The sequence below is a fragment of the Gambusia affinis genome, linkage group LG20, assembly GCF_019740435.1.
Source record: "Gambusia affinis linkage group LG20, SWU_Gaff_1.0, whole genome shotgun sequence".
Classification (NCBI taxonomy): domain Eukaryota; kingdom Metazoa; phylum Chordata; class Actinopteri; order Cyprinodontiformes; family Poeciliidae; genus Gambusia; species Gambusia affinis.
Genome location: NC_057887.1, coordinates 8427852 through 8450001, shown reverse-complemented (window position 1 = coordinate 8450001; position 22150 = coordinate 8427852). Strand labels below are relative to the sequence as shown.

General features: G+C 40.1%; 1 protein-coding gene and 1 long non-coding RNA gene across 2 annotated transcripts in view; one reads left to right on the top strand and one right to left on the bottom strand.

The window, feature by feature from the left end:
* Positions 1–332: 332 nt before the first annotated feature.
* LOC122823160 lies at positions 333–17638 on the bottom strand. The gene is made up of 3 exons (XR_006369295.1): positions 17570–17638; positions 911–1019; positions 333–695 (listed from the first exon to the last, which is right to left on the bottom strand). It is a non-coding gene; the product is annotated as an uncharacterized LOC122823160 (long non-coding RNA).
* The window catches only part of dnah9 (dynein, axonemal, heavy chain 9), a 159836-nt gene continuing 148739 nt past the window's right edge, over positions 11054–22150 (top strand). The window contains exons 1-11 of the mRNA XM_044102455.1: positions 11054–11495; positions 12728–12924; positions 13002–13160; positions 14088–14218; positions 14308–14519; positions 19295–19528; positions 19654–19821; positions 20235–20351; positions 20456–20606; positions 21650–21764; positions 21942–22010. Coding sequence (XP_043958390.1) covers positions 11064–11495; positions 12728–12924; positions 13002–13160; positions 14088–14218; positions 14308–14519; positions 19295–19528; positions 19654–19821; positions 20235–20351; positions 20456–20606; positions 21650–21764; positions 21942–22010 — 1985 coding nt within the window. The 5' untranslated portion in view covers positions 11054–11063. The remainder of the gene's footprint in view (positions 11496–12727; positions 12925–13001; positions 13161–14087; positions 14219–14307; positions 14520–19294; positions 19529–19653; positions 19822–20234; positions 20352–20455; positions 20607–21649; positions 21765–21941; positions 22011–22150) is intronic.

The window sequence follows — 22150 nt, the reverse complement described above, 5'->3', positions numbered from 1 at the left end:
GATCATTAAGTCCTGTGGAACATCAAATATCTTCAAAGAACAAAAACCTCTAGTGACGACTATCCGCCACTTAAACTTCAGCGCGGTGAGCAAATTATAGCAAATGAGTGAACACTTTGTACGCAGAATAACTAAGAGGTGTCTTGAAGTTCAGCCCTCGCTTAATTTAGTGGCTAATACTCGTTTGGCGTGATGAAACAAAACATCTGTCGTACGCCCTGGATGCCGCTACCTCCGCTCACAAACACGTACTCTGCGCCTTTAGGACGAGTGTAGGTTTTAAAGTAAGTGAAGAGGAGCGAAGGAAATGATCCATCACTCGGGGTAAACTCTAAACAGCCTAATGACACGTGGCAATATAAAATGGAAAACTCAAATAAACACCGGTGCGTCTGTTTTGAGGGACTCCTGGTACAATAGCCCAAACACTGGGCATTTGAGTAATCATTACCAGTCATAACTCAGCATGCTGGGGATGTTAAATAAACAGTATACTTCTGTAAGGCATATACAACAAGGCCCAAATTTACTTTAGCTCTATCACTGGAATCTGTGAGGTAAAGGACACTCACCAGCCATGCCAGACCATCTCTTTTAACATCATGTCTTTTCATCAACAGTAGAGCTTTTCTGTTGGCTGGTTACAAAAACTTACTACTGTATCCGTTGGTGGCCCAAGAGCTGATTTGTGGCCGCTGTATGGCATAAAGACAAACCCAAGCTGTTTTGAGACCTTCAGACTAACTCTGTGCATAGAGTGTTTGATTTACACCACATATATGCCTTCAAGAGGCACCAGTGGAGACTTTGTGTCTCTGTTGTTTTATAATTCTTCTGGAAACACTTCGATGTAGCAGAAAATGTGATTTTCACTGTTAAAAATTGGATAATTTAAATGAAAAAGTCTTACCTTGTCAGGTGAACAAACGGTCATTAATGACATTCTTGTGTCCTTTAGCCAACCCTGATTGGCCCGGTTATGTTGTTGTCACAGTAGATAGTCCACAGTTGATGTGCCACTGGGGACCAAAATGGCAACAATTGTTACAAATTCAACTGGTGGTGTGGTTTGCTTTCAAACTGCACTGTGTCAGACGATCCAAGCCATTGAAAGACCTGTTCAGCCCCCGGGCCTGTGGGGGCGATGCACCAAGAACTAACGAAGGAAATGACAGGAAAGCCTTAGAAGAAGAGATGAGTGCAACTTACATCTTTACAAAATGGAAACAAAAATGGAGTAGTATCAGATTGCAGAGGTTGTAGGGTTTCTTTTTGGCTTTAATAAAAATCCACAAGCTATTTCTCCCACTATCTCTTGAGTTGAGCGTTTTCTTTGGTTGTATTTACCCATAATACCCTGCGCTACGGTCTACTTCCTGGTTTTGGAGCAGTCTCCAATCCGCTGTTTGCTGATGATCCCCAGATTTAATTTAACAGATAATCCATGAAACTAGGTGATCTCACAGAAATCGTTTTAAAAAACTGAATATGCCAAAGTTTAGTAACCTCATTCTTGTTCACACATAGAGAAACAGATATTTAGTTTTTTTGTTCTAAATAAACATTCTCCTTTCCTTTGAGTCTTTAGCAGTCCCATCAAATAATCTGCTAGGAACTTTGGAGTCCTGTGTGATTATCATCTTAAATTTGACAAATGACTTTGCAATCAGTCTCTATGTACGGTAAATAGAAATTTTTGATGTTCAGTACAGTAACTTCCACCTATGAAATTTGTTAAAACCTTTATGTCCCGTGCAGAAAACCATAAACGCATGTCAGTAATATTATCACTTCACCATTTCCTCTCTGACTTCCAAGGGCCTCCAGTTATTCCTTGCTGCAGAATGAAATCTCAAGTTCACAGTGCTTTTTGTTTTCCTGGGCCCCAGATAATAAAAACCTTTTTTTTTTTTGGACACCAGGACGTCAAACTGTTTTGAATCCTTTAAGTTACAATATAGACGCTGCTCTTTTTTGGATTGCACTGATTTGCTGTACTGATTTGATCTAGACTCTATTGCTTTTGATGCCGTTTTTTTTTTTTTGTCTTGTTTTGTTTTGTTTTTTTCATGTTGCAAACCCGGTTTTGAACTTTCCTAATTACTTTCTGAGCATGCTTATTTTCCAAGACAAAAATATTTCTGAAGCGGTAACATCCAGAAACGACGTGGACGCCGGTCTTACAGGTTAGACTGCGAGTCCTAATAGGTTCCCAATTGGATTTGATTACACAGCAATTATAAAGACTTCTGTGAACCCTACCGGGTCGAGCCCAGCAACGAGAGCGAACATTGTTAAAGGACACGTTTGCGAAGCCCAGGTAAGGCGTCAACAGAAGGCTAAGCCCAACAGGGAGCTGAAATTGAGGCTATTACATTATTTGACTGTTGTTCTTGAGTGTAATTTTGTGCAATTTAATGAAAGACAAATAACAGGAAAATCGCTTATTAAATAAAAGATTAGAAACAATTGCAGAATAACTATTTCAAAAGGTATGTCGTCAAGTTGAGCGTCACCTTTTTAGCCTCGCACAAAGTTCTGCTGAACACCAAGGGCTTCTTCTCAGCTTGGAGCCACTCGGCTACCCAGCATACCTATGCTCCTACTCTCATCTGCTCGAATGCAATGCTTGAAATGTATGTTTTCGATGAATTTATCCAATGCCTGACCTCACGGCGTCCCAGTTTTCCCTTTGCACCCAAGGTATCCTTCCCATTTGGCATCATTCACTGAGATTCTTTATATTCAAGTCTAATCTAATTTAAATGTAAAGCACATTTTAAGAACAACAGATGGGTGGGCAAGTGCTGGATGTTAAGAGAACAGCTAAATATAGTAAAGAAAAAAAAAAACCAACTAAATTAGATAATTTAAAGACAGAACTTATAACGTAAGGGCAGCTACCACAAAAACCTGATAACCTCTTAGCTTCAGCCTCGTCTTTGGAAGAAACGTAGAAACTTGGAGACCTTGGGCCCGTTGAGACTTTTAAAAGAAATGAAAGACTGAAAGAAGACAAAATGGTCTTGATTTTAGCAATTTGCAACAGCTGGAAAAAAAGCTTGTCTTTACTACAGATTTGGCTTGATTTTATTTAGGCATTGTTACAAAGGATGAGTGGAGTGAGCATCATGTTTTTATTTTTTTCGGGGGAATGTAGACTTGACAGTCCTCAGCATAACAACTGAATGGAATCCAATTTCCCCAAAATGGAGCACGACGGTGAGAGATACATGGAGTAAAGAACTGGTTCCAGTATAGCATTCTGAGGCCAAATTACCATGGGAGATTAATACCCTTCCCCCAGATTAATTAAGGATGTTTTATTTTTTTTCCCCTCCCCTTTTTATGATTACTTTTGTAAGACTTGCTGTGAGAAATGTTCAGAAAAGCTCAGACGATATGGATGATGTAAAGTTACTTTTTCACTAGATTAATGATAGCTTCTTGTTTCTGCCACCAGGTGCTATAGCTACTGCTCAATGGCTAACTCATCCTCCAGCTGGAGTTCACAGGCCTTTGCTATGTTTTTGTACCATTTTTCTTGTCTGACATAAATATATCTTTGAATTTCTTTTGCCATATTTCCAACATGTAACAGTCCAGGTACTTGAGGTGTTCAATCTCAACCACATTTAAAATATCTGAATGAAGTTTTTGATTGGTTGCATCATGTGTCTTTGTAACTCCTCACTTGGTTTGCAAAAGTGTACTCAGTGTTTCTTTTCCTTTTTTTTGTTTTTTTGTTTTGTTCTTTTGAAACAGTTTTGAATTTTGCCAGCAACACGTCATTCGCTGGCTTGGGATTGAACAATTTCGTCTGCAACCGTACACGTAATTGACACCTGCGTCCATTTGCACTCGATCTCTTCAGTGTTTTTGCTAGCTTTCAAATTCAAAATAAATGTCTTACGAGATGTCTCTTGGCCCTTCAGTATGTGTGAAAATCAAGCCTTCCATTTCTTTCTGCCGGGTCCCCGACAGACATTACTTACCCAATATCCTGTTTCAGAGAGAGCGAGCCTCTATCGTGTTGCTTTTGGCCCCTAACCAAATCGTAAAAAATATGAAAATTACCCCTTCAGTCGTGGCCTGCAGCTCTTTAGAAAAGCCATCAGTGCTCATTTACACAAACCTCCACATGTCCCAGAGGCAAGACTTCACTGCCCGCCGCCTGCCGTCGACCTCAAAACCTCTCACCTCCTTCCATTTGGAGGAACTAAATAATCAGAGTTGTTTTGAGCTGTTTGTTTCGGCCCCATAACTCAGTGGCCACATGGTGTTGCAGCAGTGCAGAGAGCCCAGATAAACAGCGTAGGCTTCCTCTCAGCTCGTTATCAGCTTTCTCATACTCTCGCTGGCCTTCGCTTTTGCCCTCTCGTCACTTAACGTGTCACATCCCTCTGGTCCCAAACATAACTTAACGTTCCTCCAGGTTGCGCTCCCTCTCAACAGAGACTAGTTCACTGCGCCGTCTTCCAAGACGAAGACAATGCAGAGAGAGAGAGGGAGAAAGAGAGAGAGATTGAGAGAGCCACTTGTGCTTGGAGAGCTACAATAATATAATGTCAGTGAAGTTGATGGCGCTTTCAAAAACGGCATCATTGCCTCATCACTGATAAATACCGGAGAGCATTGCCAAATTATGAGCAAAACATCCAGGGGTATGAATAGCTCTTCCTCAGATCTCGCTTGAACGGATAAATTCCCTTTCGGTGAGTCCGCGTCAAGTATGATTAATGCTACTGCTTTTGATATGAAGCGAGCAAATGAATCAAGCTCCGTCCAGGCCGAGGAGGAAAAACGCCGTTTTGAAGAGGCCGGGATTACCAGCATTCCCAAGACACTGAGATATTCAACAGATTCCTCAAACACATTCATGCACAAACAGAATCAGGTGTCAGGTGCTGCGTTCGGCCCTGCCAGCGTCGGGTTGTGATCATTAAGAACATCGGACGGCCTTGGCAGCGTGAGCGATCTGAGCAGCAACTGGCCTGCTCACCAGAGACCGGGCTTTTATTCAAACAGATGCCTGCCTTTATGAATCGTGGCATATCCTCGGGAAGCGGGCCTTGCATCACATTTCTCGGTTAGCCGGTTTCAGCAGGAATTCTTTGGAAGCGGAGCCCTGAAAGCCATCCTGCGTCACGGCTCGAATAAACCCGAGACGCGCGCTTGCGTCTGCGAGTCGCATGAAGAGGGATCCAAAGAAGGTCCAGATGTGGTCCTCGGTGTGATCTTTGGTGTCCGATGGCCAGTCAATTAAGCGTCCATGATGTCAAACAGTCCCCTGGTTGTGAGTGCCATGCCATCACTTTTAAAGGGTTTAGCCTTGGCACTTCATGGTAATGTGCGCAGCATTAGGTCACTGACAAGGGGTTAGGGTTTTATCTCGCAGACATGTGAGGAGGTTTTGGAGGGACATGTAGGTACTGAAAGGGAGCTGCTGCTGAGTTATGTTGCAGCGCCCTCCTGTGGTAACCTTTAGTGTTAATGATTTCCTGCCAGCTACATGTTCATGGAGAACCAAATCTACGCAGGCTGTATGTTAAACTTTGCCTAAAGTTTAACACCAAAATTGGGTAAAACCTACATGAGGGTTTTCTGATTGTCCCACTTGACAAATATTATTTTTCCTCAGTTCCCAGCATGTCCCGCATTTCTTTGTCATAATTATGGTGTGGTTGTAATAACACTTGGAAAGCAAAGCAGTATTGGATGAGGCAGATCAGCAAATCAGACATCTGGTTATCAATTCAACTGTTGTTGATTGACAGCTGAGATAAAGCTAATGAATACTTCCCAATCCTTTCCTACATTATAGGAAAGCTTTGTATCATTTTCTTCTCTTTTTTTTAAACTACTAAGTAAAAGAAGCAGCATTAAGTTTCTTTTTTTTCCCCCATGTATTGCTTTTGGATATGTTTTTATTGCTTTGTTGACGAGGTCATGTACTGTATGTGTTTACTGGAATATATCCATGTCGCTCTTGCAAACTGTGCCATACGATAACATTTGGAGTTTGAGAAAAATTCCCCTAGCTTTTAAATATTTATCCTCTCAGCACTCAAAATAACAAAAATAAAAACATTTGCATATTTGCAATAAAGCTCATTAACAAATGGGCCTAAATAGGCAATGTGTTTTGGATCTTTAAACCACTGCTTGCTCAAGGGCAACAGATTCAGAGAACTGCATCCTGTCACCACTAATAACTCTGAGGGAACAAAGCTGTTCTTATTACAGTGAACCCTTTGGGTTATGCTAGCGCGGTCCTCTGAAGTAGCGAGGCTGCGTTTATTGATTGTGTACATTATCAGTAAGTTGCTTTGAAGCTGGTTTGCTAATCTTGTTCTTTCAGACAGTGTTTTCGCTACCGGAACTGTTTTTGGCAAGAAGGGTGGTTGGTAACTTCATTACCAGGATGAAAAGCTAATTACAAGGCCAGAAAAAGGACCTGGCAGGACTGTGGTGCTTCTACGGACTAGTTTTCAGTCCAACGCTCCTTAAAAGACTGTTATGAAAAGCGTAATCGAGTTGCATTGTTGTGATATGCCAACAATGCTCTTAAAAGCTCCTGCTCCTTAAGAGCAGGAGCTTCTTAAAGAGACAGAGGCCAATTTCAGGGTTTGGAGTTGTAGTCGGATTTCTTTTATGGTATGTTGGACATAATGTCTTTATAACTACTAAAGTTAACATAGCTACTTGATTGTGCTTTAAAATGGTACTATGTGCCTAGAAAACCCATAATACCACATCTTTAGAGTCTCTGTTTCTGCTCTTCCTTATTGAAATGTCTGTTATTGCTGATAATTAAATATCTTACATTCCAAGTTCAATGATTAGGATTTCTTTGGGGGAGGGGGGTTAATTTAAAATTTTTGTAAAACTTTAATAGCAACTTTAACATAGTCACTTTTCAAATGGTTAAAAAAAAGTTACATAAACTCTTTCACAAGAAGACATACAACACACTCTGATCGCAGATATGACATCTCCCCACTCTGCTTCTTAGATTTTTCTGCTTCCTCTGACTACATTTTTATATTACTCACCAGGATAAAAATGAATGTAAAAAAAATTCCTGTGTCTTTTAGCAGTAACGGACTCCATGGTCCAGTCTGAATGAGTGCTACCAGTGCTCCTTAAGTCCATTCCTCAGAAATACACACCATCAAAATGTACATCAAACTGACCTTCTTTGTTTTTAACCACATAAGTGATAAGGAAGATCTATATTAAAGGAAAGCAAAACTCTCCCACGACTGGTTTAAATTTACCAGCTGCTTTTTATGTGCCTGTTTTGGACTGTCAACACGTGGTGTTACATGTTGACTGTCAAGATTTTTCCTGAGAGTTTAACAAGAAAAAAAAAAAAAAAGAGGGAAAAGTCAAACAAGGTTTCTTCACCAGGTGTATCTGGAGACAGAAGCAGACATCTTGGACGCAGATCAAGAACAAGTTGCTCAGAGAGTTATGCTGGAATGTCTGCAGAGTCCCACGCTGTTGATATTGTATGAGTAAGCCGACATGCGTGGCGGTACATAAGTGAGCCACACTTTTCTGCATGTTTTCTCTTCTAATACTTGATCACGTTCCAGACAGCGAGCTCAGTCTAGTTTTAGTTTGCAGGAATGAGGACGGTTCAGTGGGAAGATTAGAACGAATACCAACACTGTTATTTCTCCTGATTTTTATCCAACTGCCTTTTTTCTTTTTTTTTTTTTTACCAGTGCTGATACACATCTGAAAGCAATAAGGTGACCAGAAAACTGTGTTGGTTGATGAGAGAAGTAAACAGTAACCTTTGCATACTCCCCCAGTTGAATAACAGCAATGAAATTAAGCTAACACAATGCAAAATAACTTTTATTTAGTCTGGATTTACTCTTGAAACATCTAAGACAACAACTTGTTGAAGCATGATTCTTTTAGGGATCACAGTTCAACTTCAACTCATGTGTTTATTGAAGAAATCCCTGAACATCCTTTAAATTTAAGTTTAATTTAGATTAAAGGAACTTAATCTGAATTCCTCTGAATTTAGATTAAACTTAAAATTCTTAATAAATTCAGAATTTAGATAACTGTCAATAATCAATGTAGAAATAAAATGATGTTATCAAATATACTCAGTATTGTGATGGAGGTGCATCCTCAGCTCAAACTGCTTAGTGGAGTTATTTTTGGACATTTGCTGACCTCTTCTGGTGAATGTGTGAACTGCTGGCTGCCTAAACGAGCGGACGGTCTGCAGAGAAATCAAATAGCTAATCCAGAATTTCTTATATAAGGTGTTTTACAAGAAAAGACCCCAGACAAAGTCAGCAACTTCAATTAGGAAGAAGAAGGAGGAGGATATATATTTTTATTTCAACCACAAACTTTATTTTATGATATAATTGAGATATGGATGAGATTTAGGAGAAGGATTTCCTAAGTGATGTGTTGTGAGTCATCATGACTGTGTAGAATTTATACAGATAATTCATGTCACACTTTCCCTTTAAGAGCAAAATGTAAAGGCATTTTGATTTAGTCCTCTGTGTACCCATGAAAGCGTTGGTGAAACATCAGTATGTGGCAAAAAATAAATAAATAAAATAATTAACACTAATTTTGTTTGCAGTTTAACTTTTGACCTTTTAAACTTTCATTAATGTCTTGAAAACAAAAACAGCACAAAAAAAGAAATTTAGCAGCACAAACATTGATGGACAGCAAATTTGTTTGACTTCATAAGTGTGGGATGGGCTGGTTGACCTTCTATAACCTCTGGAAACTTTGTTTTTATTTAACATCTTAAAAATGAGGGCAGCACAAAGGAACATTTTTGCGCTTGACACCAACTTCACTCGGGTCTCCAACTAACTTCGACTACATGTTTGTTATTATTCAACAAGATTTTACTTTAATCCCCAACATCAAACTGCGCTTGAACAACATCGTCCGAGTTCGTCCTCGCCGCCGTTTATGAAGCAGTCACCTTAATTGTCCGAGTTGAGCTAAAGATTGTGGCTAAGCAAACATTACTGGTTTTTGTATTACAGGAAAATCCAGCCACCCAGCTGGAAGCAGCTTCATCGTATCAGCGACCAGACAAACTCTTTTGATTCTGAAATGGAAAGTATGGCTGTGATGGTTCTCTTCACTCTGTCTTCTTAATCTTCAAAGATATTCCCAGAAACCGAACCTCCTCAGTAGTTGCTGCCGGACGTTCTGAACGACCTCCACTTACACACACGCCTGTAAGAACACACACACACGCCCACACACATTCTTCTTGGCGGTGCCTTTCTATTATTTGGATCTCCATGAGACAAAAGGGAACAAAGCCAGTTGTTTGATGCCATTTTTGCTGATAATCCTACCCAATCTAGGAATTGGGTACAGAATACTAAGCAGAGAACAAACTCCTTTTTTTTTTTGTTTGTTTTGTTTGGTGCCACAAATTGAAATCAAACAGCTGCGTAATGTTTCAGTGCTCAGTGTTTGTGGTTTGATCCTCATTCGGAGAAGAAAAGGACCACACAGGCCGAGCGCTTCCAGGATTCACAAGATTTCTCTTTAACTTTATATTTCAACTTCTTGTCACAAGCTGAGATAGCTTTGTTGTTGTCTAACAGCGTTTTATAATTCAATCTAAGCCTTGGAGTTATAAGAGCTTTCATCTTGTTGAACGAGACGGCCGAATGCTCCGTCAAGAACAGAGCAGTGTTGCCATCTAGTGGACAACAGGTAGACTACACATGATCTCAGAAAACATTTTTTATCTTACACCATTTTTCAATGACAGAGAATGGATGTGGTAGAATACTTATAGATAGCGAATCAATACATTGGTTCAAAACAAAAAATGTTTATTTATAGAAAACTCTCAGAGGTCAGTGTGTTACAGATTCAAAGAATAATTGCATAAAAGAGCTAAAGCTTTAATTTATGCCATCATGGCTCTTGCTTTTAACAGAAGGCAGGTTTAAAAATCTCTTCTTGTTCCTTTTTATATTCTTTTTTTATTTTTACAAAATAAAAAAAAAAACACTCCAAAACATTTGCACTTTAGATGCTAATATGTGCTGGGTGTGATTCTACTACAAAATGTTGCTTATTAAACATCTCCAAAGAGTGTGCAGACTTTATCCCTAATGGAAATATCCATAGTCCTTAAATCACAAAAAAAATAATAAAAAATCATATTTTACCCATCGGAGCCCTCTCATTTGCCTCCAGTATTCTTAAAAGTATGCACTGACTTATTATTTTTCTTATTTTGTGGTCTCAAAAGTAAGCACTCGGGTAAATGTGTTTTGCCCGTTTCCTGACTACTTAAAAAGTTATGGTCTGTTTTAGCTGTTAACAAAAAAATTAAGTAAAACAAATAAAACCTATGGGAACAATTAACTGTTATTTCTTCTTATTATTTTATTTGTGCATTTTGTGCACTATTAAGTCTTAGTTAAAGTATATGAAGTCACTAGAACGTTTATAAAACAGCAACATCAAAATAAACCTGCTCAACCTTCTTGAAGCAGATTGAAACTGGTGGACGGCAATCCTGACATGATTCTCAACTCTCAAGAGATTTTGAGAAATTTCCTGTAATACATGAAATCTCATTCATCTATTTACAATGGCCTAGCCAAAGCCCAGACATGAATCCACTTGACAATCTGTGGCGAGATTTAAAAAAGAAGAAATTCCAAAGACGTCTGTACATATGCTAAACTTTTAAAGATTATACGGAAACATTTGTATTCATCCCGAAACATTTCGGGATATTGTGAGATAACAGTTCTTACTGTATGTGAAACACGAGGGGCTTGAACTTCTCCTCACTTCTCACAGTACCCCCGTGTTTACATAAAGACCCTTTATCACCTTAAGTGTTCTTCTTCAGAGGGCCACAAGGTGATTGCAACTTTCCGTCTCACTCCCACAAAGGAGAACAATAGCTGTCATTCAGGATTCCTGTCAGCAGGACGGGTGTCCTTGTCCCGGGGTCAGGTCTGGGGTCAGAAGTGTCCCCTAAGCAACGGCCCAATTAATGCAAACACATCGTTGCCATGGAGGCAGAGACACAAATCAGTTCAAAACACTCACCGGGGCCCACCCCGGGGGACAGCAGAGGGAAACCCGCAGACATGGAGGAGTCTCTCGACGCTGAGGACAAAAGACTGGATTTCATAGCCGACTGCGTGCTGAGAACTCTCAAAGTGACGCCGGACAGATGGGAAAAATGTGCATCCGACGGGGACAACAGGCAGGTGCTGCTGGACTTCCTGGACACGGCCGAGCAGAGGACTCTGATGGTGTCCGTGAGCGCAGCCGGACTGCTGGAGCCCGCAACCTCGTTCGCCGGCAGTCATAAAAACAAAGCAGTGTACTTTATGAAAAGAGACAAAGCCGCGCTGAGTCCAGAGTCCATCAAAGACAGATTGGTCTACGGAGACCTGTCTTCCGCTCCACTGGACCAGTTTTCTGCTCTAGTTGGGGAGGTAAGTGAGCAGCAGAGCAGAATGTAGTAATGATTACACGAGGCTCAGGATAAGCAGATGGACTTCTGCTCATCCACTTTGAGGCTGGATCTCTGATTACGAAGGTGTGCCATTACACAGATAGACGATTCTCAGGTATATTTACTCAAGATTTATCAGCTTTACACCAAGGCCATTAGAAAGCAGAGGGATTTGTTTCACTTAAAGTAGAGGCACATTATTAGACTGCTCTGGAAAAGCAGGAACTTCTGAATGTAAAGTACTTAAAAGTGTTGAAAAATGCACAGAAAGTTGCATTCTGTATGCGACACACCATCAGATCTTATTATAGAGACCGGAGGGAGTGCAGTCCAATGGGGTTCACCAGTCACACTGAAAATAATAACCTTTAAGCAGGTTTAAAACTAAATGTTGTGTTTTCTGTCAGACTTGAGCAGAAAATTGTTGTGAAAACATCCATATGCATGTCATTAATCTATGTATTGTGCTACAGTTGAGTCAGCAAGTCAAGTTACTGAAATAAATGAACTTTTTGATAATGTTCAGATTTATTGAGATGCACCGGAGTACTGTCCTTTTAAGCCTTTTCGGAATGGCCTAGTCAAAGTCATGAGTGTTAATGCACGGTTAAAGGTGCCTTTATTTCAAACAGTTTAAGCTCTTCACCTCTACTTGGTTGGATGGTCATAATTAAAGGGAAGGTGGTATGTATTTTCCAGTCATTTAATAATACAATCAAGTAACTATGTTCCCTCCAGTTATGAAAATGCTGAATCTCTAAAATATTCTCCTGATAGATAAGGTTTTTTAAGTCATTTGAAAGTCAAATGTTACATTTTAAATGACTTAAAAGACGTTTGACTCTGCCTTGAAATTGCGCCTCTGTCTCTTTAAGAAGCTCCTGCTCTTTCTGAGACTCCGCCTTCAGGAAGTCATCACAACAATGCTTCTAATTACGCTGGTCTTAGGCGCATCGGACTGATGAGTAGTTCAGAGCTTTATGAAAATTGATGTTTTTGGAGTGGTTGCCGTGGGAGATTGAAGGATTTGGGAAAGAATCAAAGCAACACCCCATGTATGTTTTTAATGAGGGAATAGCATTATTACATGATATAAAGTCGCACCGTGTTTGATGCCTTTTTCACATGAACATGCGGTTGTCAGTATTTGTAATGGCTTCACAAAATCAATCTCTTACCCTCAAAGACTTCTTTTTCCTAACACCTGTGTAGGTTGTAGCTCCACTGCTGTCCAACAAGAAGAACCACATTAAATGGCCCCACGTTGTGTCTCAGGACATTAAGTACCATGTCCACTCTCTCAAAACCGGCGTTCTGGTCTTGTCTGGCCAAGTCCAAGGCAAGACCCTGCTTCCTCTCCCAGCGGGCTTCGAGAAAGTGGAACAAATTGCCCTGGAGGCAGACCAAAGGTAAGAAGGGAGCGCCGACTCTCAGCATCATATCAAGCCATCGTCCGTCCTTCACGTTTCCCCGTACTACACGTTAGCGAGGCGACAGCGGACAGGAGCATCATCCACTCTTTGGAGTCCGCGGTGATCGAGTGGAGCCATCAGATCCGCGCTGTCCTCAAGGACGACTCCTCCGAGGCCGTGCTGGGAGGAAAACTTCCTACGCCCCACGCCGAGCTGCTCTTCTGGAACAACAGGTCAGCACCTCCATGCTCTGCAGAGCCACTGTAGCCACCGTCTCCGTCCCCGTCCCCGCAGGTTCGATGCCGAATTATTTCACCGGCTCTTGCTGTTGCTGCAAGTTTCAGAACATCTGTGCAGTGGAGTGAAAAATGGAAATTTTTGGCCCAGTGCTCCGTTCGTTTCTTCTATTGCAGGAAATTTGCTTTCATAGCAGAATTATTGCTAAATTACAGCAAACTGCTCCTCAGGTATTAGATCTTGCAGCAATGAACTGCAGCTAACTGTTGCATGACTGGATGAGAAACCTGGTAATAAAAAAAGGACATTCCAGCAGATTTACAATAGTTAGACGTTCCATCTGCTTTCTGACGGATCACAAAGAGAACTTACTTTTGTTCTGATGCTTCAAAGGATTCTTTTTGACTGTCTTTCAAAAATTTATCTACCAATTCATCAATGTCCCCTTTGAAATACAGAAATAGAATCATGTTGCTATGGTGTTTTTTTGCTTGATTTCTCCATTTCAGCAGGCTAAGCAAACTGGAGCTTCATGTTAAGCTTCTAGATTTAAAGGCACTCAATGTTTCAGCTGTTCTGCAGTTTTCTGGAAGTTTCCTCCAGATTTGTGGTGCATGGAAGCTAAATGCTTTAAGATATATTTATTGGGATTTTATGTGATAGATATAAAGAAATAGTTTGTTCTTTGAGTCGCTCTGTGGTTGCCTGTCGAACTTCAACTAAGAAAAATATGAGTACACGACTTTCAAAGTAAGTGATTGTAAGTAATTCAAAGTAGTTTAGGGGGAACCCTGCAGACACTCTCAGTAATCCCTGGGATTCTGGGATTTAAATACCCAGAATCCCAGTGTGATTCTGGGTATTTGTGAAGATTTGACTGAAACATTTTGGGATATTTGTTTTTTTTTTCCTTCCCCTGTAAGATATGCAGATTTGGAGTACATCCACTCTCAGCTGAACTCCTGCAAAGTGAAAAAGATGGAGGCGTTGATGGAGGCTGTGGAGAGCAGCTATTATCCTGCTTTTGTTAACATGCAGCGAGACGTCCTTGCAGGTGAAATCGTTGCTTAGTTAACGATGAGAAGTTTATTTATTTATTTTACAAGCAACAAGTAAAACGAACGGATTATTATCATTTGGCAGCTTTGGAGGAAGCCCAGGACATTTGCATCTACCTGACGCCGCTGCGGCGTCTGTTTGAGGAACTGGAAAACATGGAGCTCCCTGGTGTCAAAGGTCAAATTAAAGCTTTTATGCACACAGTGTGCCTGGTGTGGGCCAACTCCAGACACTACAACACACCAGGACGCCTCATCGTCCTGCTGCACGGGACCTGCAACCTCCTCATACAGCAGGTTGGCTCAGATTCTCTCATTGTTGATTTTTTTTTCTTTTTACAACACAGAATTCTGGGTAAAGTTTTGATATGAGATATGAGTCGGGGCAATTTCTTTTATGCTTTTTCTGCATCGTGAGACCTTCCACTGTTCCATAGGAAGTGCATTCTAAGGTTTTTGTTCTTTTTTTTTTTTTGGACGATTGGGATAAAACGTCTCTCCAAATAATAAATCCTGTCAGATGAAGGTCCTGTCAGTCACCAAGGCAAGACGGGGGTGGGAGGGTGGGGGGGTTCGGGGGGCTCAGCAGGCCCAGGGCAGAACTGAGCTGCAGGTTGATTTATCTCCTGTGGAAAATAAGCACAATGAACACAGAGGTTTGAGTTTAGAAAACAGCCGGTGTTCCGATGTGTTAAAAAAAACAAAAAACAACTCCCTGTTTATTGTGTCAGTTTGAAATATTTGCATTATTCATCCCGGAGGCTATGTTTACCCCATGAGCAGAATATAAAGTGAACTGATAAATACATTACATCTAAGTTTTGACATGGAGCGCTACTGAACAACACAGCCTTGTGATCGCAATAAAAATAATAATAGGAAAAAATAAATAAAAAAATACGATGAAAAGTAACAAATCAGCCAGGGAGAGACGTATGAAGTGCCAGGCAAAAATTATTCACACCCTTGGAAACTCAAAGCCCAAAGTGTTTTAGTGGGATTTTAGCTACAAAAACACAGAGCGGGGCGAAATCGTGCAGAGATCCTTATCTTAGGTGGGATAAACCAGTCGACAGGACAGCTGTTAGCCGTGTAGTCCACAAATTTGGGGTTCAGGGGAATCTTATCTTAAGTTTGGTGGAGGCAAATCTGTGGCCAACGGCAAACATTATGGAAAATAAGTGAGACCAAATGTAGAGTTTTTTTGTAGTAAAACCTGGAAAAAGTTTAGACTTGAGTTTGCTGTAAAATGAATGTCATGTATCATGACAGTATTGATTATTACTCAATACTTGTGACTGTAAGACTTTCACATAAACACCCAATAAAATATACTGAACTGTGCTGCTGAACAGGAAGGAAATATGTGGAAATGTGCAAAGACTTTTGCAAACCAGCACATTTGTTTTCCGTTAAAGTTGTATCCGTTGTGGCATTGCTGCAGGAAACTCGGGGGGGACCAAAAAACCCCCAAAACAAAACACTTTTCCTGCTTTCTTTGCAGAAAACCCTGCAGTTAGATGTGAGCATTTCATCTTAGATCTGATATCCTTTTCAACCGATAGAGCAGAAGGTTTCCACAGTCTGCCATGAGACTGCACGGTTCAAACAGCTGAAGATTTGTTTCAACCCTCTGCTCTCCAAATGCCAAAGTCACCCGGAGTTTGTCGTCTGAGCTCAGTCTGGCTGCTGACAGAGTATTTACATGAAGAAGCATTGTGGTTGCTTGTGGGATCAACTCATCTAAACTCAACGATTGAACGGATTTGAACGCTCCCAGATTGCGCTTAATCTTGGGCAGTCCTCTCGGAAAATGCAGTTTCATTTCTAAATCTAAAAGAATATTATGAAACCTCCATGATTGTTGATGTTTTTTGACCATCAACAATCATGGTCAAGCAACATGTTGTTTGACCATCAGTAACGTGCACAAACATTTTGGGTGGCAGGTGCTTAAGTGGGAGGAAAAAAAGGAGCATCTTGTGTGACACATGGAGCCGCCGGCTGCCTTAGTTATGTGAGATTATTCACAGTCACAGCTAGAACATTGTGTGTATACATAGTTTACATCGAACTACGTTACGGTCCAAGATGTTATGGTTATCTTGGACCATAACAGTAATTCAGTTGTTCAGTTAATTCATTAATTCAATTAAGAGAGCCCTTAAAACTAGAAAATTTCAGAGGAAATTTAAACAGGGTCTGCCAAAGTGAGCCCATCGGTTGGAACTCAGCGTTCTGATGCTAATAATTAGCTAAGGTACTTTGCTGAAGTAGCTTAGCAACCTGGCATGTGGAGAGTCACAAGCATGTTGAGTAACATAAACTTACTCCATTAAGTATGTTAAAATTAGTGTATAAGGTAAGATTGACCAAAATGTTAATGTTAGCCTAAATGCTACCAGTGGCATGTGGGGTATCACTAGCATGTTGTCTTACATTGACTTCCTTCATTCAATGCACTACACATGGCTGGTAAATGAAATAATAGCTAAATTATTTTATTTTAGAGTTTTTTTTAGTAAAAAACTAATGTTAGACTGCTAGTGAGAGTCAGTGCGCTGCTAATGTTTGTGCTAATGTTAATGCACTGCCTTCTGATTTTTACTTCTACAAATGTCAAAGTCAGATTCGTGGCACTTCGTTACCAGAAAACGCGCTCATCTCTTAGCAACAGATAAACAACAAATATTGTTATTGTTCTAAGAACATTAGATTTTTTTTCTCTTCTTTTGAAATACTACTTACCTTACACTACTTACTACTTAACAAGAATTTTGCAGAAAAGTGAAAATGTTTCCTTTTTTTGTCATTGGCGGTAAATATATTATAAAAGTAGAAATTTTATTTATAATTTGTTGCAGTTTGTCACCTGAAAAAAAAAAAGACACTCATCTCTTAACACCAAATTAATGACTAAACTTATTGTTTATAAAACATAAAACATCTTCTGAAATACTGCTTATCTGACATTTATAGTCTTAAACTTTGCAAAAGTAAAAATCAGATGTTTACTTCGTCGCACTTGGTTACCAGAAAACACACTCATCTCTTAGCAACAGATTAAGTACAAATATTGTTATTGTTCAAAAAAATATAAGAACAATCTTCTGTTCTTTTGAAATACTATATCTTACACTATTTACTAACTAACAAGAATTGTGCATTTGGCAGAAAAGTGAAAATATATAAATTTTTTGTCATGGTGGAAAATGTTTTACAAAAGTAAAAATTTGATTTATACTTTGTGACAGTTCACTATCAGAACAAAACACTAATCTCTTAACACCAAATTAATAACTGATATTGTGTAAAAAAAAAACAAGCTAATTTGAAATACTGCTTACCTGAAATACTGCTGCTTTTTACACAAGAAATTCACAGGTAAATTTTGCAAAAGTAAAAATCAGATGTTTCCTTTGTGGCACTTGGTTACCAGAGAACTCGCTCATCTCTTAGCAACAGATTAACAACAAATATTGTTAGTGTTCAAAAAACATTAGATTTTTTTTTTCTTCTTTTGAAATACTACTTATCTTACACTACTTACTACTTAACAAAAGTTGTGCAGTTGGTGAATTTTGCAAAAAAGTGAAAAGATTTTTGTCACCGGTGACTTTTGCAAAAGTAAAAATTTGATTTATACTTCGTGGCAGTTCACTACCAGACAAAAAAACCCGCGCATCTCTTAAAACCAAATTAATAACTAATGTTTACAAAACATAAGCTCTTTTGAAATACTGCTTAGACACAAGAAATTGATTGGTAAAAATTGGTACATTTTGCATAAGTACAAATCCAATGTTTACTTCGTGGCACTTCGTTACCAGAAAACGCGCTCATCTCTTAGTTTAACAACAAATATTGTTGTTCAAAAACCATAGGCATTTTAGCCTTATTTTAGCCTTGCTTTTCAAGTGACCTGAGAGAAATATTGAGGCTTTTAGTTTGAAATTTTCAGTAAGCTTCATTTTAAAAGGCCTCACTAATCCCTTGTGTAACAGTGGTTGGATTAAACCAGTCGTATAATGCCCAAAACAGCAAATACCTGCTGTGAAAAATGTGAAGACATTTATTTTGTTGGGTATGCGTTGCTGTTATTTTGACAGTCCAAAGTGGTTGTCAGTTTAGGGGCACCAAGTTTCATGAGTCACATGGAATTTAATTATTTTTGCACTACTGCCATTTTATCTGTAGTAAGTGTTCCTGTAGTAAGGTGGCATCTCTAGTTCTTACTGGAAGCTCTGCCCTCCTCTGTTCCACCATTTTTGTAGTTCCCTCCTCAGTGTTCTGTTGCTATGGTAATTAATCCTCTCTGAAAACTGTCATGTGTGAGTGAGACAGAAGGGGAGACAAAGTTCTATCTTTGTTTTGTGTCAAGTTTGTTTTGAGTAACTGTCACAAAACAGTGTCAGTTAGAATTTGTTTTGATTTGAATTTGACTAATTACGTCGCCGTGGTTACTCAGAATGCCTACAAAAGTGATAACACCCCTCATGGGATTGAGCCGCATGCTTTGATATATATATATATATATCCATATATATATATATATATATATATATATATAGTTTTTTACTTATATTTGCTTTGTATGGGAGTAGCTTGTCAAAAAAATAAGAAATTTCCCCTTGGGGATCAATAAACAGGTATATTCTGATTCTTATTATGTGATTATGACATGTCCCAGGAACATTCTGTTGTAAAATGTAAGAAAATTACAATGGACCACCTATAGGTGAAGCATAGACGCAACCATAAGCTCTTTCAGAGACAATGGCTTTAGAAGAAACTCGGAGTTTTTCACATCTGATAGAAGCAGCATGTAGTATTTCCATCAACCATGAAGAATAAGGGGGGTAAAAACTTTCATCTGGCAATGGCACCAACCACAATCTAACTGTGTTCCAGTTTTGGTTTAGAACAGGAGTGTCCAACTCTTTACAGGACATTATCAGCGAGTAGACATAATCACACTACTTCAGCCCATCCAGCTGTTACTACAGCAAATGTACTGTGGTTCGCAAGCCTAGCAAAGCCAAGCTAACATGTTATTGATCTCCAACAATCAGGCCAGGGTGTATCTAGTTCCAGAGGAGGTCCTGACAGGAGAACCCGCCGAGAGTCTTCTGAGGGTCCAGATGAGCCTGGAGGTCCTGCGGCTTTTCAGGAGCACCTATGAGGACCACAGGGCCAACCTGAGGATGTACCAGAAGAATGGGATCATGGTTAGGCCTTGGGATTTTTCCCCAACGCTGGTTTTCTCAAGGTTGGATCAATTTATCAGCACACTGGAAAATATAAAGGTAAACACAGGAGGGCATTCAAAGATGAAAAAGCAGCAAAACCTTCTTTGTGGAACTTATTTGACGAATGAGATTCTGATGGTGCATTTAATTGTGATGTGCTTCCCTCTGCTGCTTCATCACAGGACATCCTGTCAACGTATTTGGACCTGATGAAGCTTGAGAAACTGGAGATTGGAGGCGTCCGAGGAAGAGCTCTTAGCCTTCAGATCCAGTCGCTCTATCAAGAGTTCCTGGACTCCTACAGGGTCTTCACAGCAAAGCCGTATGACTGCTTGGACGGCACCAACATGGTATGTATCACCGCTATGGATTGTGGTGCTCTCTGGATGCCCACTGGGAAATTAGAGGGTTGTGTATCCATAGCAACTCTATGGTCAACTTATTTATTTGAGCACTGCAAAGCTCTTCTCCTGAATAACTTGCCGCCACAGCTACCTGGTCACTCAGCTTTTTGCGGACCCCAAACACCTTCCCCTCCACCCCAGCTCCTCTATTTTAAATGCCAAGTGAGTTGCAGATTTTCCTCTCCTCACATCGGGACAAGGCAATTTATTTTGCTTGTAAGGAGCAGTCAGTCTTAGCCGAATAACTCTGGGAGTCGGTGAGATGTAAAAAGCAATATGTTATGCTGGCTTTGGGTTACATCGGCCCCGCGGTGTGATGCTGTGTGGCCACCGTTCCTGCTGAGCAGTTTGCCTTGCAGGAATTCGAAGGAGATGTGAGGGCCTTTAAGCTGAAGGTGGATGACACAGATCGCCGCCTAGGGGCAATCTTCTGTCAGGCTTTTGATGATGCCTCAGGACTGGAGCACACCTTTAAGGTCTGGTAGCACAATCTCCATTTCTTACGTGAACAAATCCGTGGGCACAGGCCTATGTAAAGATTTAAATCTTTCTTCTGTTTTAATTTCTCTGATGTTTTCAGGTCCTGGAAATGTTTGGCGGCCTGATAGAGCGTCCGCTGATCGCCGTTGATGCTGTGGGAAAATATCCCCTCCTTTTGTCCATGTTTGACAAAGAGCTAGACTCCTGTAAACACCTTTACAACAAACAGATGAAAGCGGTAAAGGAGCTGGGTGAGATTCAAAGCGATATCTGTAATAATATTAGCTCAGTTTATGAGATGAGGCTTAGGAAAAGATTCAAAGCCTTACTTTATGCTTTGGAGCAATTTGGGAGTTTTGGTGAGCTGGCTTTTTATGTCTGAATAGGAAGGGTGTCTTTGACGCAACTCCCTTCCGTCAGAAAAAAAGGGGGGGGGAAAAAAAAAAGCTGAATAATAGTTAAGGAAATAATTTTGTGCTCAGTGAACAGTGAGGTCCGTTAGAACGCTTCAAGGACACCCTGAAATTTGTGAAACTTTGAATAGTCTTGATATTAAAACTTATTAATTTAGAAGAACACAGTCATTGGAAACTTGCTGACTTCACAAGTCCTAAACGCAGCACACCCCCGTTGTCACATCACATTTCGAAGCCTCCCTTGTATCATGCTATGTGACTGGAGTGCTTGACTGCGTAGAAATAATTCTCATTTGCCACATTCAGCTTGTTCCGCTTGCTTCCCAAAAGAACAGTTATACCGTCTAAAGAGGAAGACGGCGCCTCTCGTAATCTGAGAAAGAAAGTTGAGTCAGTCAGGTACTGTTAAATGAAAGTCGGACTGTAAAGAAACTTGACAAAAATACAAATTTGAAACAGATTTCTTCATCTGGAGTTTTGGTTGCTTTTACATGGAAGATTTCCTGCCACTGTTAGATGTCACTCAACCTGACATTTTACTAAGAACAAAACAGAGATGTTGCAATAAGAAAACAAAAGAGTGGACCAAAAATCAGCAATGATGGAAGGATGTATTGCCAATTATTTCAAATGTTGACCGTTTTTTTTCTGCCTTATATGTTAGAACCAGTCATCAGATGTAGGGTTAGGGTTACCAAAAAAATCTGTCTAGAACTTATTTAACATATTCACACAGACATACCAGAAGGACATCACGGCTTAGAAGAACATCAAGCAACATTTTGAAGACCAGGACATTTTTAGCAAATATTTATTAGCTACATATTCCACGAAAACTCCATATCTGTGTAATTCGATGCAATGTTTGTCCTCCTCAGTCTCAACACCTACCAATAAGAACATGCCAGAGGTCGCTGGAGGGTTGAGATGGGCTGACGAGCTACAACAGCGCATCCGGGTCCCCTTCTCCAAACTGAGGCACTTCTTCCCCTCGTGAGCTGCTCCTCGTGTTTTCAACGTGGATGAATAAAACAAACAAACAAACAAAAATCAAACTTGATGTTTTCCCTCTTGTCTGAGGGTCTCAGAATGAAGTCACTGCTTTTAAAGGCCTCTTTAAAAAAAGTGCTGTAATAAATCGACATGAACTTTATTGTAAACTTTCATCAGGTGCTTGGAGTCTGCGCAAGGAGCCAGAGTTATCCAGCACTATGAGGAGATGATGCAACTGCTGGACAGGTGCGTGTGTGTGTGTGTGTGGGTGTGTGTGTGTGTGTGTGTATGTGGGGATTATCTCATCTTACAGTGTGTGTCATCATGTATGTGTCACTGAATAAAACAAGAGGACAGAGAGGGTGAGCAGGAAGACTTCGCTTTAC